At 46.4% G+C, this 16990-nt stretch overlaps 1 protein-coding gene across 1 annotated transcript in view; it reads right to left on the bottom strand.

Annotated features, from left to right (window-relative positions):
* The window catches only part of LOC310879930 (uncharacterized protein), a 112639-nt gene that overhangs the window by 50908 nt on the left and 44741 nt on the right, over positions 1–16990 (bottom strand). The window contains exons 28-49 of the mRNA XM_083794990.1: positions 16667–16747; positions 16550–16576; positions 15188–15232; positions 14325–14393; positions 14120–14215; positions 13404–13430; positions 13140–13193; positions 11698–11769; positions 11045–11104; positions 10804–10839; positions 7908–7943; positions 7586–7621; positions 6532–6564; positions 5202–5273; positions 4469–4528; positions 3740–3775; positions 3083–3163; positions 2149–2184; positions 1441–1485; positions 1108–1179; positions 395–430; positions 236–271 (exon numbers count right to left, since the gene is read on the bottom strand). Coding sequence (XP_083651116.1) covers positions 236–271; positions 395–430; positions 1108–1179; positions 1441–1485; positions 2149–2184; positions 3083–3163; positions 3740–3775; positions 4469–4528; positions 5202–5273; positions 6532–6564; positions 7586–7621; positions 7908–7943; positions 10804–10839; positions 11045–11104; positions 11698–11769; positions 13140–13193; positions 13404–13430; positions 14120–14215; positions 14325–14393; positions 15188–15232; positions 16550–16576; positions 16667–16747 — 1146 coding nt within the window. The remainder of the gene's footprint in view (positions 1–235; positions 272–394; positions 431–1107; positions 1180–1440; positions 1486–2148; positions 2185–3082; positions 3164–3739; positions 3776–4468; positions 4529–5201; positions 5274–6531; positions 6565–7585; positions 7622–7907; positions 7944–10803; positions 10840–11044; positions 11105–11697; positions 11770–13139; positions 13194–13403; positions 13431–14119; positions 14216–14324; positions 14394–15187; positions 15233–16549; positions 16577–16666; positions 16748–16990) is intronic.

Consider the following 16990-nt stretch of genomic DNA (forward strand, 5'->3'; position numbering starts at 1 on the left):
CTTATCTCTGGGCTCAAACCAAGCGGGAGCCAGTGTAACATCTTTGTGCTCACAGGTCAGAGATTCAGGGTGCTGTTTTGATAAGGCTAAGAGGGAAATCCTCTGTACAGCACACACTGCTGAAAGCAATAATTTCTGGCAGTGTGTCCCCCCTGGTACCCAGGATTCATGATAAATCTCGACATATCCCTTTCCTGACCAAATGTGGAAGTCAGTAGAAGAAGGCATTACTCACAATGCTTCCAGGAGTCCCAGGCAGACCAGGCTTACCCTAGGGAGATAAAACACCCCCGTACCCCCCACCCCCCAAAAAAAGTGAGTGGTGCAATTCAGCATTTCGGCCTCCAAACAGATTCTTTCATGCAAGGTTATAAACGGGAATGTGCAAACCTACAGAATCGCCCTTGTCTCCCTTCTCTCCAGTGATTCCCTAGGAGGGGGAGAGAGAGGCAGAATGAGAAGAAGCCTTGGGAGGGGAGGGGGGCTCAGCATCTTTTTGCTAGCTCAGCATCCTGTGGACTAACAAGCCCTTCCTAGAGCAACTGAGATAATGAGAACTGGAATTCAACATCACTCCTGCAGAGGGGCTCTCTGAGATTTAATAAGAGGTGAGGTTATTAGCTTCTTCCCCAGTGGGTAGGCTCGTTAGGGACTTTCTCTCCCCCAGCCAGATGCTCATTTTACCAAAGTTTGTAGAAATGCTGTGCCTTTGAGACCTCTGTCCCTCTGAAAAATGTAGCTTATGCCAGCCAGTGTTTTCCTAAGCTATTAGAGGGAGATCAGACAGAACACAAGCGCATCCTTTCCCTTCCCTCCTCACCAGACTGAGACAGGGCTGAGCATTTTGTTTCCAGCAGCGTGGGGCTGGGGAAGGTTTGCATGCTCAGCACCCCCTGGTGCACAGTCCTGCTATTTAACTTGTGCTCCAGCTAGTCAAACAAGAAGGGAGAAACAGTCCTAATCCTCCCTTTGAAGAGGAGATCCCTCCCCAGGAGAGAGGGAGGGAGCTTTCTGTGCCTTGCATACTGTAAGGCAGAAAAAATATAGTTCTGTCTTGCACTATCCTAAGCCCTCCCTCTCTCAGCTGCTCCTTTGGGCATTCCTTACGTCCTTTCCAGGTTGTCCTGTGTCGCCTTTTATGCCCTGCTCTCCAGGTCGTCCTGGGAATCCAAGTGGGCCCTACAAGAAAGGATTCGGAGAAGCAATCGATCAGAAATAGAGCCTGTCCAGCAGTTTCATAAAGTAAAGCAAACAAGAAAAATGCTTCCCCCCAGGATTTTTCACTCAGGGAATAAATAGTTGCATGTGGGAACTTCTAAGTGGGGATTCTTCCTGGGCTGGAGAAGGAACTCCTTTCCTCCTGGACAGATCAGGGGGCCCAGGTGGTAGCAGAGCAGAAAACTCAGCTGGGCAGAAAATCTTAATAATTACAGTTATTACCCTCATTCCTCTTTCTCCTGGTTCTCCAGGGGCACCAGCTTCTCCCTAAAAAAAGAGGAGCAGGAGCTTTAAAAAGCCTCTTCAGTTGCATTGAACCTTCCTTGGTGATACTAATGTTACTCCATTTACACCTGGAGGAACCAGTTTAAAAGGAGAGAAACAAGTCAGCTACTATTCCAGTGGTCCTAAGAGCAGATAAGGGCACCTCTTTGGCATTGCTTAATGCCTGGAAAGTTGGTACAAAGCCAGGCTTATGGTGATGTGAAATATCAGCTGTTGAGTAGGGGCGATGTTTCAGAGCAGCCCTAGAGCTGGAATAAATGGGATTGATGGTGACAACAGCCTGTTCATACTTATGGGGGAAACTGGGTTATTTCCACCAAACCCTACTATGCTTTGTTACAACCTGTTTTCTGCTGCACAGCATAAAGAACTATCTCCCAAAGAAAACACATGTTGATTCTTTTTTGGCTTTTGTTTTTCAGTCTTTGGCTTTGGAAGATGAAACCAAAGCTGAAATAAAAGAAAGAGAAGCCGTGGGAAAGATGCAGAAGATTCTTCATAGTCTCATCTAACCCAAGGACGAGGCAACAGGTAATAAAATGAGCAGGGGTCAGCTTGAAAACAAAGGGACTGGTTTTTCAGATTCTTTTTAACTAACTCATGCAGTGCTTTGCCTGAGGTCTGAGGGCACTAAAAGTTTGTTACCTTGGTCCCGGAGGTGCCTTTCTTCCCTGGTTCTCCCTAGAACACAGTGCAAAAATGCAAGGTTACATTTTGTCTTGCAGCAAGCTGTTTTACCCTAATTTCCTGCTCAGGCTAAGAGCCCTTGGCCTGATTCTGAAATCACCGGTGACTCTGAAGTCAGGGGGATTGTGCAGCAGTGCTTTGGGATCAGAAACACACCTGCTTTTTTTATTTAAGCCTCCTCTTGGTGATCCTATTCCACCTGATGCTCAGGGATCAGCTCAGCCCTTTGAACTGAAGAAAAGTCTTCACTGACTGCTGGTAGGAGAAGTTTTATCTGAAGCCAGTTGTGAAGCTCTTGGGAAGAGCCACTTTGATTATAAGAGGGAGCTACTGTACCCTAAAAACCAAATCAAGCCCTTCAGGGCTGGTGTGACTGCACACCATGCTAGTGCCTGCATAGCAGAGAGGCTCAATTGCAAAAAAAACCCAACCCAACCCAAACCAGACCAAAACAACAACAAAAAAGCACAGTGTTGAATAAGAGGTAAAAAAGTATGCTGCATCCATACAGTGTAACATAAACACCACTCTGCCAGGCACTTGCACAACCCTGATCAAGGGTGAAGAGACCTCACCCCAAAACCTAGCCTGAAGCACACCCCAGTGGGATCTACCTTCTCATTTGCTGTGAAAGGACAGAGCAAGCAGGAGGGTGGATCCCTTGATCAGCAAGTCATCATGGCTAATTAGAGGCCATTTGCCTGGACTTGTCTTGTTGACCACTGTTACTTCCCCATCCAGTCCTACATAGGATGTTTGTTTCAGACTGGTCCCACCTCGTCATTTGTTCCTACTTTCTGCTGCAAGGGTGTAACGTGGGGTTGAGAGCTTGGCACTGAGTGATCAAGGGGTTCAGCACGATCATCTGCCTGGATTGTGAGCTTCTACTTACATCTTTACCTCTTAGTCCGGTCTCGCCTGGTTTCCCAGGTACTCCTGGTTCACCCTTCTCTCCCTTCAGACCTATTTCCCCCTAAAGAAAACAAGGCAGTTGTTACGTTTCTCTTCTGTATTTCGTAGTCCTTACATTTAAGACATTGCGGGGCAGTCCCTAAAAGCATGCCAGGCACCGTGGCCATGCAATTGCTTCCTGGCTGAAGTCTGGGCTCAGAGCATCTGCCCTGCTCTAGGAAAGGCTGTGTTCAGTGTATATGCTTAGCTGGGCTGGTCCATAAGTGCAGCCCCTGGGGAGCAGTGCTGTGAGGCTCAGGTTCTCCGAACAAACACCACGTTGGGATGGTTTCCAACCTCTCTTGACCAGTTTTGAGGCTTTGCTAGGAGGACTCCTACAAGACAGGGTTTGCAGAATTTTTGAGGCCTCACTTCTTGCATTTTTTCAGTGTTTCTCTGTTCAGGGCCCTGTGTGTCACGTGGAGACTCCAGCAAAGCAGGACCTGCTCAGACCTTTCAGCTTCTGAACACTCCCAAAATTTTGACACTCGCCCCACGGCAAAGATAAAACCGCGCTGACTCAAGTTGCTTTGGGTGACACAGACATCAGTCATGAGATGGTGCTTTACATGTTGCAGTCACTGCATCAAATACTCACCTTTTGACCTGGTTTCCCAGACAAACCTACATTTCCCTGCAGAAATATAGACCGTTAGTCACATGGCAAGAAGGACAGAGGTAGAAAATTTTCAGATGAGGGTCCTCTGTGTTATCTAAAGGGTGTAAACATCAGACCCAGTGCTGCAATGCTGCCCTTTGCAGGCGGTAGCAGCTGAAACAGCCTAGTATGATGCAGAGAAGGGGAAAATATCTGGTCCTAAGAGGGGCTGCTATAAGCATGCATTGTCTAGATACATGTCTTCATCATTTCTGAAATCATTAATTCCATGAATGACTTTGACAGAGGGGTGGGGATCTCAAATTTGCTAGTTTTTGCAAGTTTTAACTGGATTAAAGTGAAAGAGACAATTAATACCTTCACAGGAGGAAATGTGAAGACATTAACCCTTACTAGGCATCAGTGAACACACACGGGAGCGCCTTAAACACAAAAGTCAGGAAGATAAAGCTCAGGTTTGCCTTCAATTGGGAACGGGGCTTCCTTGGCTCTGTTCCTCACAGCATCACCAGCTGAGCTTTGACTTCCTGAGCTTTACTCCAGATTTAGGAGCGATCCTCTCTCTGCATTTTGGAGGAGACCCCCTTAGCATTGTCTCCCACAGTCGGGGGCAAAGACCCCCGTGGCAGCGACTGAGATATTGCCTCTGAACCTCCCAGTGTGTCTGTTAGCCCCCCCTTTCCACACCCCATGTGTTGCCCCACTTACCCTGTCCCCCGGGTCTCCCTTCAGCCCAGGCTGACCAGGAATGCCAAAACCTGGGCTTCCCTGCAAAAAACAAACAAAGCCGATTCATGTCTCGCTGCAACACCGAAGAGCTTTTCCTCTCTGGCTCCATGTTCCCTATCTTGCCACATCCCTCTGCCTCCTCACCACACTGCTTGCCACCTCTAGGAGATGCTAATTTTCATAAAGCACTATTTGGTGAAGCCAGCGAGTGCCTCAGTTTCCCTGTCCTGGTTTTGCAGATCAGAGATGTGAGCCCACTCGGCTCTTCACAGCATGTCCTGTGCCATAGCCATAGGTACCTGTCACCATCCCACCACTATTTTGCAGCCCCTCAAGGGTCAGCCTGCTTCTTGTCCCAGCTATAACTGATGGTATTTTGTTGCTAGTGCTGTGTTTGGTGCTAGGCAGGATGCAAATGGAGATATAGTGTCTTCCAGGAGCAATTTCCAAGCTCGTAAATCTCCCTGTCTGAAGCTAGCAGGAAAGGCCAGAGCAGATCCCAAGAATTTTCACCAACCCCAGGCAGCCAGGTGAGCCAAGCACTGATAACTCCTCGTCTCTCACAGACTTCTTTGCAAGCAGCTTTTGACTTCTCCATGTGAGCACAGGTTTTCCCTTGGCTTAGAGCACAGGGGTGTCTGACACAGGAAGGCAATTGGTGAATAAACCCTTCCACCCACAAAGTATGTGTTAAGAAGAGCAAGTGCATTACCTTCTCTCCTTTGTCTCCTTGTATTCCCTTGTCTCCTCGTGGTCCCAGGGCCCCTGTTGGTCCAATATCTCCCTGTGTATAAAGACATACCAAAAGCAAGTAATATCATGCAGGAAGGCCAACCCCTGTTCATGTGGCTTGGCTACAGCTGTATTTTGCTATTTCAACCCACTCTGAAAACTATTCCCTTGGGAAATCCATCCATCCATCCATCCATGGGTTTATATTGAAGCTTTCCTTGTAGTACCTGGGCTTCTGCCGTACAAAACCCATCAGAGCAGTTACACCCCTTCCAGCCACACAGCTGGCGTCGTATGTAACTTCACACAACTGTAAGGTGCTGTGTGTGCTCTTATGGTGGTGTCAAGCACAAAAAATCAGGTCCCAGGTCACTACCTAACTGCAGCCAGCCTAAAAGAAGAGTGAAATTTTTGCTAACTAACATTAAGCGGTCTGGAGGATAAGACCAATGAAGGGAGGTGGCACAAATACCCAGGCAGAACTCATTAGCTCCAAGGGGTGAGGGAGGTCTGGAGGGTATTTCATGAATGCCAGGAGTCAAAAAGCCCAGAGGAGTTTCCCCTGCAGTAAATACTCCTTACAAGCATAAGGAAGATCTTTAATTTCTCTGCAGATTGACAATAAACTATAAAGAATAAAGAAAAACAAAAACAAAAAACAAAAACGTACTCCAGGCCATGTACCACCATGAAGACTAGACTGTAAAAGTGAACTATATGTGTTGCTCTACAAAGCAGATGTAGAATATGGACATCAATCAGGGAAAAGCTCTGTCTCAGACATCTCCCTGATTTGAGAAATTCAATTTCCTCTAGTCATGGGGAGGCCAAACTCTAGGTGAGGGGCCCCAGGAGGTGGGGGACTCTCCATCCTTGGGGGTGCTCAGTACAAGGTCCTGAGGAACCTGACCCAGTTTTGAAGTTGTCCCTGTTTTGAGCAGGAGGTGGGACTGGTGACCTCCAGAAGTCCCTTCCAGCCTCCGCTATTTTTTGACTTTGTGTCAATGCCTCCCTTGGCTGGAAATTAGCTTCTGTGAGTGGGACGAGTCTTCCACGAACTCTACCTTCTAAAACTATCACATGAAATACCAAATTTCCCCACAGACTGGAGCTAGAAAGAGAATGACAGGTACAAAATGTTAATAAAAGCAAAAGAAATATCAGCAGGGCAAGACTGTTGCTAATTTTCCAACCTCTCCTCTCCAGCCCATCACAAGGGATATATGATTCAGGCAGTAAATAGTCCAGCCTTCAATTTTCTTAGGCTAAGTTTCATCGATGTTTCAAGCAGTGCTAATTAATAGACTTACCCTCACACCTTTCTTGCCTGGTGGTCCCAAAATCTGAGGATAAAAAGAAATCACAGAAATACTCTCTTATTTGGGAAAGGACCTGCCTTTCAAAGAAGGGTCTATTCACGCTACTGCTTCCAGAGCAGGAGAATCTCAGCCTTGTTATGGGATAGGAAGTGCATTGCCTACACTGGGTCATAAAACACCAGAAAGGGCTCCGAGACAAATGCCAAGCCCAGTGAAACTTGTGAAGGGATCCCACCAACCTCAGTAGGTTTTGGCTCCAGGGATAGGACTGAAAGATCATTCATAAGCAAGGGGTAGTTGACAGATATCTGCTGTTGCCTTGCTAACACACACCTTAAAGTCCAAACGACTGACCTTTGGACAAAAATAAATGCTAATGACTGCACTATGACTCCGCAGAGCAGCCCTGAGCTGAATTTTGGGACTACGGAGCTGTCTTCCTACACTGTGTTTCCAAAACAATTCTGCCAGTTTTGCTCAGAAAGAAACCTACGTTGCCCTTGCTCATTCAAGCATCCTCCAGGACTCATCGGCGTCTCCTGGTGGTGGGTCTCAGCCCTTGGTGCAACTTCCAGCTGCTCCCACAGCCCTTGCAGAAATGCTGTGAAGCACACACAGGTGGCCACCACCCAGGTTTCTCCTGAAAGTTGCCCTAGCATTTGCAGGGACATGAAAAGGATGCTCGAGGAACCTGTTTCCACTTGAGAACAAGGCAAATAATCAAAAAAGAGACATCAGTAGTGTCTCTTCAGCAGGAACCAGAGCAGCATGAGCAAGGGGAAAAGTCCAGAACACAGGGCTTGAGCAGGGGAGAGGTTTTATCCTTCTGCTTCTCTGAGGAGCCAGTGGGCAACTGTGGCACGGGGCTGGGAATACGAGAAGTGGAGCAAGGGAGCAGAAGACAAGGTTGGTTGGAGGGCCAGGGATAAAGTCCCTTAGTTCATCCCACACTTCAGTGGGACACATCTGTTGGTCCTTGGTCTACTGGCACCACTGTTGATGATGCTGTATGGCACAAGAAGGGCTGTAATCCACTCATAGTTACCCCCATAGCTGGAGCACCTGGAAATCCTGGGTTCCCCTGCAAAGCAAGATGACATAAAATGAATAACTTGGGACAATGAAAAAAATAATCTCCTCCTTAAATCAGCTCAAAACCCTGTTTAGAAGCCAAAGACAAAACCAGAAATGAGATGCTGAGCTTTCAGGGATGCTCAAGTGACTCCCTGCTGGTTTCTTCTCTGTGTGGCCCCCCCATAAGCACACTTGACTGCACCAGCAAGAGCTGCACACACCGTACAAGCTGGGGAAATGTGGGACACCTTCTCCTGAGCTAGTCAAACATGCCCTTTCACTGTTTGACTTACTTGGTCTCCCTTCGGCCCTGGAGGTCCTGGGAGTCCCTGTAAGAGAAAAGCAAAGAGACAGGAGACAGCCTTAAGGTTATGGGAGCTAGCAGATCAGGTCAGTGCTTTGTCTAATCCAGCCCTGGGACTCTGCTCAGAGCTGGAAGCTGCAAGCACGCATACCCACTGTGCTTACAGCACCTTAGGGACCTAATAAAGCATATAACCTCGAGGTAACAAGGACTGGTCCATCACTGCCAGACCCTGGACATCCTTCCACTATCAGTGCCTGTCTCAGAATCCATACTCCTCTCCCACAAAAGGGGCTGCAGCCTGGTCGGTCAAACAAGAGGCTCAGGATACAGCCCATATATCCACTCCAGGCCAATGACTCGAGAAAGACTGGCAGCTATTTCCCCTTTTCACTACCGTAGCTATTCTTAGGAAAAAATCCACAGTCTCTTTTGATCATTGAGTTTACAATCAGCTGGGGGAGCACTTGTTCAAGCTGCAAAACTGAAATCAAGCTCAATAAAATAAATCTGTCAATGCACAGGATGGATTGGCAAAGAGCAATCAAGGGTTGTTTGTCGTGCTGTGTTTGCTGGTTGCAAACTGCCCAGGATATTTCCCACTGATGCAAGGTCTATCACATGCACAAAGGCTCCTTCAGCAGCAAGAAGCTCCTGAACCCTGTGGTTACATGGCACATAGCTACATAGCCTGGTCATCTACATCCAGCCTGCAAGAAGCCTTTGGGGGGACCTCAAATTCCCCCCCTGGATCCCCAACCTGATATTTCAGCTGCTCTGTTCTGAGCCTGAATATGGAGCCAGGGCTGTTTTCCCTCCTGCTCTGTGCTCCATTGCTGGCCAGTCTCACCTTTTCCCCTTTAACACCACCTTGCCCTTTGTTACCCTGGAAAACAGAAGATGCTTTCGTTAAGATGAGGCTCTGCTGGCAGAGCAGGCTCAGCCTGAAAGCTCACATGCTGCAGAAGAGCACGCTGAGCATGTTCCCTCCACTGGAGGTTGTGAAAGCCAGGGGGAAAGCAAATAAAAAATTAAAGAAAAATGAAGATTTTCATATATATATATATGTGTATATATATATCACATATGGGATATAGCATAAATTATATACATAGTCCATGTATTTATGCATTATATATTATGTTAAGTACCTCTATTATTTACAATTTATAATTTATATTTATAATTAAGACATTTATAATCAAGCATGCTATTATCTATACTTTAAATATACCTAATACTAAATTGCTTGCATATTATAATATACAGTTATTATATACTAAACAGTTATATCATGATCATTTACTATATAATAAAATACACATAAGCATATGTAATTATAGGTATATATCCGGACTATCCTGAACTTGATCAGACTGTTTCCTCCCAAGGAGCTCAAGAGCTCAAGATGAGATTCTTGGAAAAGCTGAAGTTTACAGCACAGATAACGTGCAGGTCTGGGGCTGAGGGACAAGTCCAAGCTTTGCTCAGAGGCTGAGCAGGAGCAAGTTTCTATATTTACATGTAAGTTTATTTATTTATGTATTTATTAAAGTCTTCGTTTAGAAAAACTTCCTTCTGATTTGATTCATTTGGAGGCACACCCTTGGCTTGATTGATTCTCCTCCCCCAGGTGGTCCTGGTTAATCCTAGATGAAGGAGAGCAGCAGTGGTCGCCTTCTGCACCCTCTGATATCATCTGAGAAAGAGCTTATAAGTGTATGGCCAACCGATTACCCCACTGGTGAGCACCCTGCCAAAATTTGCACTTTCTCATTGAAATACCTGGCGACAGACCCGTGTTTCTCAGGCCTGTGCAATTCAAGGAGGTCTTTGCTCTCACAAAGAGCAACACACAAGCAGCAAACTGACTGTTACCACTTGTAAAGACCTCACAGATTTAAGATCCATCTCCATTTTATGAAGGTTAAAAAAAAAAAAAAGACCACTGCAAAGGAAAGCAAAATATTTTGTTTCAGGCTAAATATACATTTCCTTGAATATTATTTTTTTCCTTTATTTTCTACCTCTCCTGGAAGTATGACAATAATTTATTTTGGGGTCAACATGGACACTTTTTTGACTTTATCAGACCTGAAATAAATCAGTGGCTCATATTCATTTGGCCATCAGCAGTAGCTCAGAGTGTAACCTGAGTTACCTGGAGAAGGGGATGTGCAGAGAGCCATGCAACCCAATCCTACGTGGTTACTCCTCCAAAAGCTGTTCCAACCTGAGATAGCTTTTGTACCACTTAAGCCCATGCCTGGTGCTTCCTGTGCCAGGGAAATTCAGATCCTCTGAGATGAAAACTGATTGAAAATTGCTGAAAATTTGGTGTGCTGGACTGCAGTTTTTCTCTAGTGTCAACTTCCAGCGTGAGCTGAAGCTGGATGCTTCAGGAAGATGCAAAAAGCCATTCAAAACTGAATTTAGAGACTTTTCTCCCAGCTCAGGAGAAAGTTTCCTGGTGGTCCAGAGGAAGGTGCCCAAAATGCAAATGTGAGACAATCTGTTCCTCACATCTTAATCCCTCCTCATCCCATCAGAGTTGGGATTAACCCTGGTGCATGAGATTTCATGTTCCTCCCAAAACACATTTAACAGCAGCTATTACAGTTCTGCAGGTTCTCACTGGCCACAAAAAATGGCATTTATTATATTATTGAGATAGTGCCTCTCACTGCCATTCCTGGTCTCCGCAACATCCCACAGCAATGACTTCGACAGGTCAATGGCCGCTGATGCACAGAATTATTCCTTTTCATTGCTTTTGAGGAAGGGGTCAATGTTTCTACATCCCATGATGATGGTTAGGGCTGGATGCATCCCTTGACACCTGAGTACCAAGCACAGTGACTCAGGTTCAGGGTTTCAGTACCCACCTTTGGACCTGGTACTCCTGGAGGGCCCATCACCCCCTAAAAAAAAAAAAAAAAAAAAAAAGAAACAGTGAAAACTCAAGCTTTAAAAGCCCAAGTCTTCCCTTCTTTGTCCCTTTCCTTTGAAACCACAGGTTGTACCCACCAAGGAGAAGCTAGAGGGGAGGTCCTGGAGGAGACTCTGGAGACACTGAGCCCTCCAAGGGGACTTCAGCAGAGGTGTCACTGCAGAAAGGCCACCCACCTGCTCTCCTTCTTCCCCCTTCGAGCCAGCAGTGCCAGGAATGCCAGTTCCTGCCATCCCCTGCAAGGTAAGCACAGCATTGTGCTCAGGAGAGCTGAACCCCCGAACTGCAAAGCATCATACATCCTACACTGCAACCTGCTTCCAAGCTCTCGTCTTAACCATCCTGCAAAGGAGGAGGGGAGAAATGTGCTCTGTAGCCATTTAGCTAAGATAAATGTCCAGTCAGTAACCTCAGGCAAGGTGCAAGCAATGACTGGGAGGAGAGAATCGAAAACGAGGGTATATGGATATTTTCAGTGACTATTTGAAGCACAATGGGGGATTCAGAGGAGCAGCCCCATCCAGGGGACAGGAAGCATGCAGGGCTTGGGAGGAAAAACCATTCCTGACAGCAGGAACTGCAGAGACCTTCCACTGGGTGGAAGCAAGAAGACTGAGAGGAATACAAGGGCTTGGATGGAGACGGAGCATCTATGCCACCATGCATGAACTTGAACATATATGAGCAGGGAGCAGAGGGGAATGGGGGAAAATCCCTACATGCCTCCACTTTATTTGCAGTCATTCTATCCTGACATTACTTTGTCTCAGTTATTCTCAGCTCCCTCTCGGGATGATGGATCCTGCAAGCACCTGGTATGAGTAATGACCTTTTCTCCCCGTGGTCCAGGCAGTCCAGGAACACCGTCTAGCCCTACAGGGCCTGGCAAGCCAGGTTTCCCCTGGAAAAGAAGATACGTCATCAAATCTTTTTCTTCCAAACTGTTTGTTACCAATTGTACTAAAGAGAAGATCTATTAAGTCTGCAGAAACACAAACAGAGAAATGTATTTCCTGATGAGTCTGTCTTATTGCAACTGAGGATTTACAGACATTCTTATTTATACCCAAAATGTCTCCCCTTCCTGCCCTCCCCAAAATAGGCTATGGATCATTGGCTTCACTCAGGAAGAGAAAACCAGACGTGTTTGCTTGTTACATGGGAAGACAGAGGCTGGGTGCTCGTGTTGATTTGGCAGTGGGTGCCTTCTGCAGTGGCACTTTAGGGCTGTGTTGCTGTAAGAGGGTGATCCCAGTGATGCTGCTGATGTAGAAATGGTAAAGACTGAAATAAGGAAATGTCTGGTCTATGGGATATAGCTTTGCAGTAGGGTAAAGGTTACAAAAAAAAGCACTTCTGTAGGATGATGGACAGCAATAGGCACCTTGGGAAGGATGTAAAAACAGGATATGCATAGTGTTCTTGAGTAATCTCTCAGCCTTGAATCATTTCTAATGCAGGGACTTCCCAAACCAGACATGGTTTCATTATCCTCAGTAGCCCTCCATGGACTACTTCTCTTTTTTTCCCTTCCAACAATGCAAATATTCTTGTGGGGCTTCTTGTGTGAAGAACCATTTCCTTTTGTTTGTCTCGAATCTGCGACCGGCTCTGTTCATTTACTGTCCTATACTTTTGATCCACCTTCATGCCCTCTTAATCCACCTTCACGCCATCCTCTGGACCTACCCAAGACTTCTCTGTCTTCCTGAGACAGGGGCAGGGGTGGGATGTGGGATGTTGGAAGGAGCAGGGTTGCACTCAGCTGCTCCATGGCTGATGGGATCAGGAGGGGTTCAAGGTGGAATCACTGCCACTTTGGAGCAACCTTCATCAAGCAATATTTGTTATCATCTGCCAACATGACTGACTATACCCAAGGGTTTGTCATCATGGCGAGCACGGTGATGGACGCAATTCTCACTGCTTTGCTCTGTGCCATGAGGATGAGCATGTCCTTGCTTTTAGCAAAATGAGTGGCTGTTATCTTGTGACTTTGTTGACTTTCTAACATTTTCCTTTTGGCTATTTGTGAGTGATGGGTCAGCAGGACGAAGCTGACAAAGTGAGAAATGCTTAACTGGCCATGCTTAATCTGACAGCCCTCATCAGCAGAGCAAAGCGTCTCAAAGTGACGGCTGATGAGAGCTGGCAGTAGACATTAACCCTCTACACTCACCCCAAGTGACAGCAGGTGTCCCCAGGCCAACAGCCCCTTCCCACCATGGCCAGTGAAATTTCTGCAGGACTGGCCATCGGTGGACAACTCACCGGCTCTCCCATGCCTCCTCGGTCCCCCTTGAGGCCGTTCCTCCCACGAGGGCCCTACATGAAGCACAGGACAGTCTTACCATCTGTCCCAGCAACCCTTTTGGGTCTTGATTGCCATCTGGTAAGTACTGAAAACAGAGCCTATTGGGCAGCTTATAAATAATAATAATTATTATTATTATAATAATGATAATAATGATGACAATAATAATAATAAAGGCTTGTCATCACCTGGTAAAGTGAAAGACAGTCTCAGGTACTTACTCTGATACCCGAATCCCCTGGTTCACCCTGAAACAAAAATGACAAGGAGTATTAGTGCAGTGTGGTAATTTAGAGAGGGGTTCCTCTCTAAATTTAGATCTTGGCCAAAAGCTCCTGCAGGCTGACAGCCTCAGAGACCAAAACCCCCTACCTCCAAGGGAAAGCAGAGGTTTAGTAGAGGTGTCTGTTATCTTTCATGCTTCAGACTCCTCAACTTGCAAAATCTGATGTCAAAACCCCCCTTAGGGTAGACAGGAGGGGAATTGAGGTCTCCTGATCTCTGCTGAGACTTTTTGAAACCTCCCAGTACAAGGAGACATTTTGCAACAACCATCAGTCCAGTTTTAGCTGTGCACAGCAGAAGTGATCTCAGTTATTTCACTCCAGCCACTGAACAACCTTTGTATGGACCTGGAGATGTAAAAGTCTTAGTGGCCATTGAATCTGGTCCCATGTCAGAGAAAGCTGACTGCAGCCTTTTCAGGCTCCATCATTGATTGCCGCTGTGTTGAACAGCAGGGTCGTGGTGACAGGCAAAGCCATTTTGGAGAGAGTGTCCTTTTATAACTTGATGAGAGAGTCCCATGACAGAGAGAAGAAATGTGTGCTCTTAGGGCCCTTGAGTGACCAGAGTGCCTAGGGACCCTGGGCTATGCCATGTTCCCACTCTCTGTGGCACAGCATCACAGAGCCATGCTGCAAATAATCTTGCTCACCTTGATGGAGATGCCTGGTGGCCCCTGTGGTCCTGGTAAGCCTGGTAAACCCGGCGGTCCTGCTACCCCAGGAACCCCCGGCTGTCCTTTCTGTCCCTGCAACAACAAAAAAGAGAGGGACGTGGGCTCTCTTGCAGCTCCCTTTGCTGCACTGTCAGTGTCACAGAGGCCGAAGGGTCCAGCACACCTGGAGGACAATACTCACAGGGGGGCCAGGCTGCCCGTTTCGGCCAGGAATCACCTCCACTCCTCCCAGGACATAGCCCGGTTCACCCTGTGTGCAAGAGGAGGAGGACACGTGTTCATCTGTGCTGGGAGGTCCAGGCAAAAACAGGCAGTTTTGTGACTTAGAGGCAATAAGCAAATTTTAAACAAAGCAACCCCTGAAAGGCTTGCACCTCCCTACACTGCAAAACCAAACCACTTGCTTCCAGAAACTCTTTTAGAGGTACTAGAAACCACAAGGCCATGCCATGAGTTCTGCTCACTGGCATTGCAGAAAATTAATCCTGAGGAAAAAAAAGGGGGTTGGCTTTCAGCAGGATCCGTTCTCTGATCCAGGGCACTGTGTAGCCATACAGACAGCTTGGGTCCATGCAAGGAAGGAGGAGAAACATGAATTTGGGGATGATGGAAGGACAGGAGGACCGCTCATAGGAACTGCCTACAACTGGTCTTGAAGCCTTATCTTTCTGTGTCCTAAAAGTGTGCAAACAGGCTTCTTCATAGGGGAAACTCTCCAAAATGCAGAATGATCCAACCAGCTGCTACCTGCTTCTGCAAATAACCAGCTGAAATGTCCCAAGGACCTGTGATAATAACTGAGCAGTTTTCTCCACAGAGATTTTAAATGCCTCCTAGCAAAGCTGAAGGACAAACCCCTAAGCAAAAAACGAGTGGTGTAGGAGGGCTAGTTATGAGTAGTTCAGAACGTCATATTCACATATTATGAATATGAAGTCACAGGTCACTGTGCAAATGCTTAGAAATAAGAGAACAGAGCAAGACAATAGTTTTTTGTTGTTGTTCTTTTTTTTTTTTCCAGTGAATCCCAGGAATGGAACTCACCCGGTCTCCTTTTGGCCCCATTGGTCCTGGATAGCCAGGAGCTCCCTGGAATTAAAGATAAATCACACAGCGTTAAGCAACAAAGCACCCACAAGACCATCATTGTGGGCTGTTCAAGTCAAAGACTTATAAAACTTCATTCAGTTTTTAAGTAGTCATGTGAATATGTTCCTAGAAGTGGGTTTTGGTCCCAACAATGATGAGAATCATGTGTGTGTCATTCCTGGGGCCAATGTTTTTCTACACATTTTATACTTGTACACTGTGTAATTCTGGAGCATCAGCTGGAGGTTTGGTGGGATAAAAGGGCATCTCAAACAACATGAGAGAACACTTTAAGCAACTGAACTGAGCCCAAAAGTTAGAGTTAAGTTCAAGATGATGACAATGAAATGCTGTTTCTCCACTAGAGCTGCCTGTTTACATCCTTTTGCAGCCAACAGAGATCAAAAGCTCAGTGCAAGTACACATGCACTGGTGTCTTGTGCCATTTATGATGTTATCTTATACCTGCCTGGCCCTAAGCTCTCACTTCAGGAGTGTCCATCAAGTCCCATATTTTATCAACTCTACACGGTCGCCTAGGAAAGTCTAGGGCATCTCAAACAACCTGGGCACATTGGTATCTGCCTCTTCTTAATACAGCCTTCAGAGGCAAGGGTGATTTTGGCGGTCAAACACTGTTTTCTACTAGTAGAGTCCTGGTAAAACACCTGTGATGGCTCTTCTAATGAGTAAAGCTGTGCCATCACCAATAACATTGACAGCATGCAGCAATTAGCAGCATGGCTAGCAAAAACAAGCGCACATGAGGTTTGGCTGGTCTGGCTAGACATGTTTTCCAAGCAACGGTATAAATAGTTGCATGAACAGTTTTGGTATGGGAAGTCTGTGAGCTAACGATGCAGCTGGTGATTATGCAGCAGGACGGGTATGCCACTGAAGGCAGAGTTCACAGTCATTGGCCTTTTTTCTGGAGAGGTCTGGTTCACTGAGGATTACTTAGCTAGAAATATGCCTGTGTTGTATTGCGTTATTGGCCAGATCTCCAAACATAAAGAAATCTGAGTGGCTGACTCCAGTACACAGCCAGAAGTGATAGTCCTGGCAGGGGATGCAGAACCCAGAAAAAGAAAAAAAAAAAAGAAGGAAAAAAAAAAGGAAGGAAAAAAAAAAAGAAGAAAAAAAAGAGTCAACAGACTCCTCCTTGTCTTGGTCTGGAGCTGTTTGGTGACAGAAGGGTAGAACATGCCACCTGGGGTCTCCTGTCCTGCTCAGCACAACTGGCCTTTGAAAAGCTTAAGAAGCAAAGCTTTAGGGTCCCACTGCATTGATTACATTTGCTGCATTCAATATACTTACAATATCACCTTGGATGCCAGGAAGACCCTGCAAAACAGGAGAGAGAGAGACTTGAGAGCCATGCTGATTTCTCCATTAAATGCCATTATTACAGAGTTTGTTAAAACAAATACATACCATGAGCCCTGGGGGACCAGGAGGACCTGTCCGCCCCGGCCTACCCGGCAGCCCAGGAATGCCATCCTTCCCAGGCAGGCCCTAAACACGTGGAAAGTGATAGTATGCAAGTTATGGCTCCAGATCTGCAAGCCCAAACATCTTCAAGCAGCACTAGTTTTCTGCACTGCTTCAGAGAATCCTTCGTTGCCAGCACAAACACACACATATGCATCTTTTCCTTTTTGCCTGATTTTCAAAGCCAGCATGAAGATATATCAAAAAGTCAGCATAAAAGATCTGAGAATGATTCTTTTCTAGATCTCTTCATTGTTACTAATAATT

Source organism: Anser anser (genome assembly GCF_964211835.1).
Source record: "Anser anser genome assembly, chromosome: 1".
Taxonomy (NCBI): Eukaryota; Metazoa; Chordata; class Aves; order Anseriformes; family Anatidae; genus Anser; species Anser anser.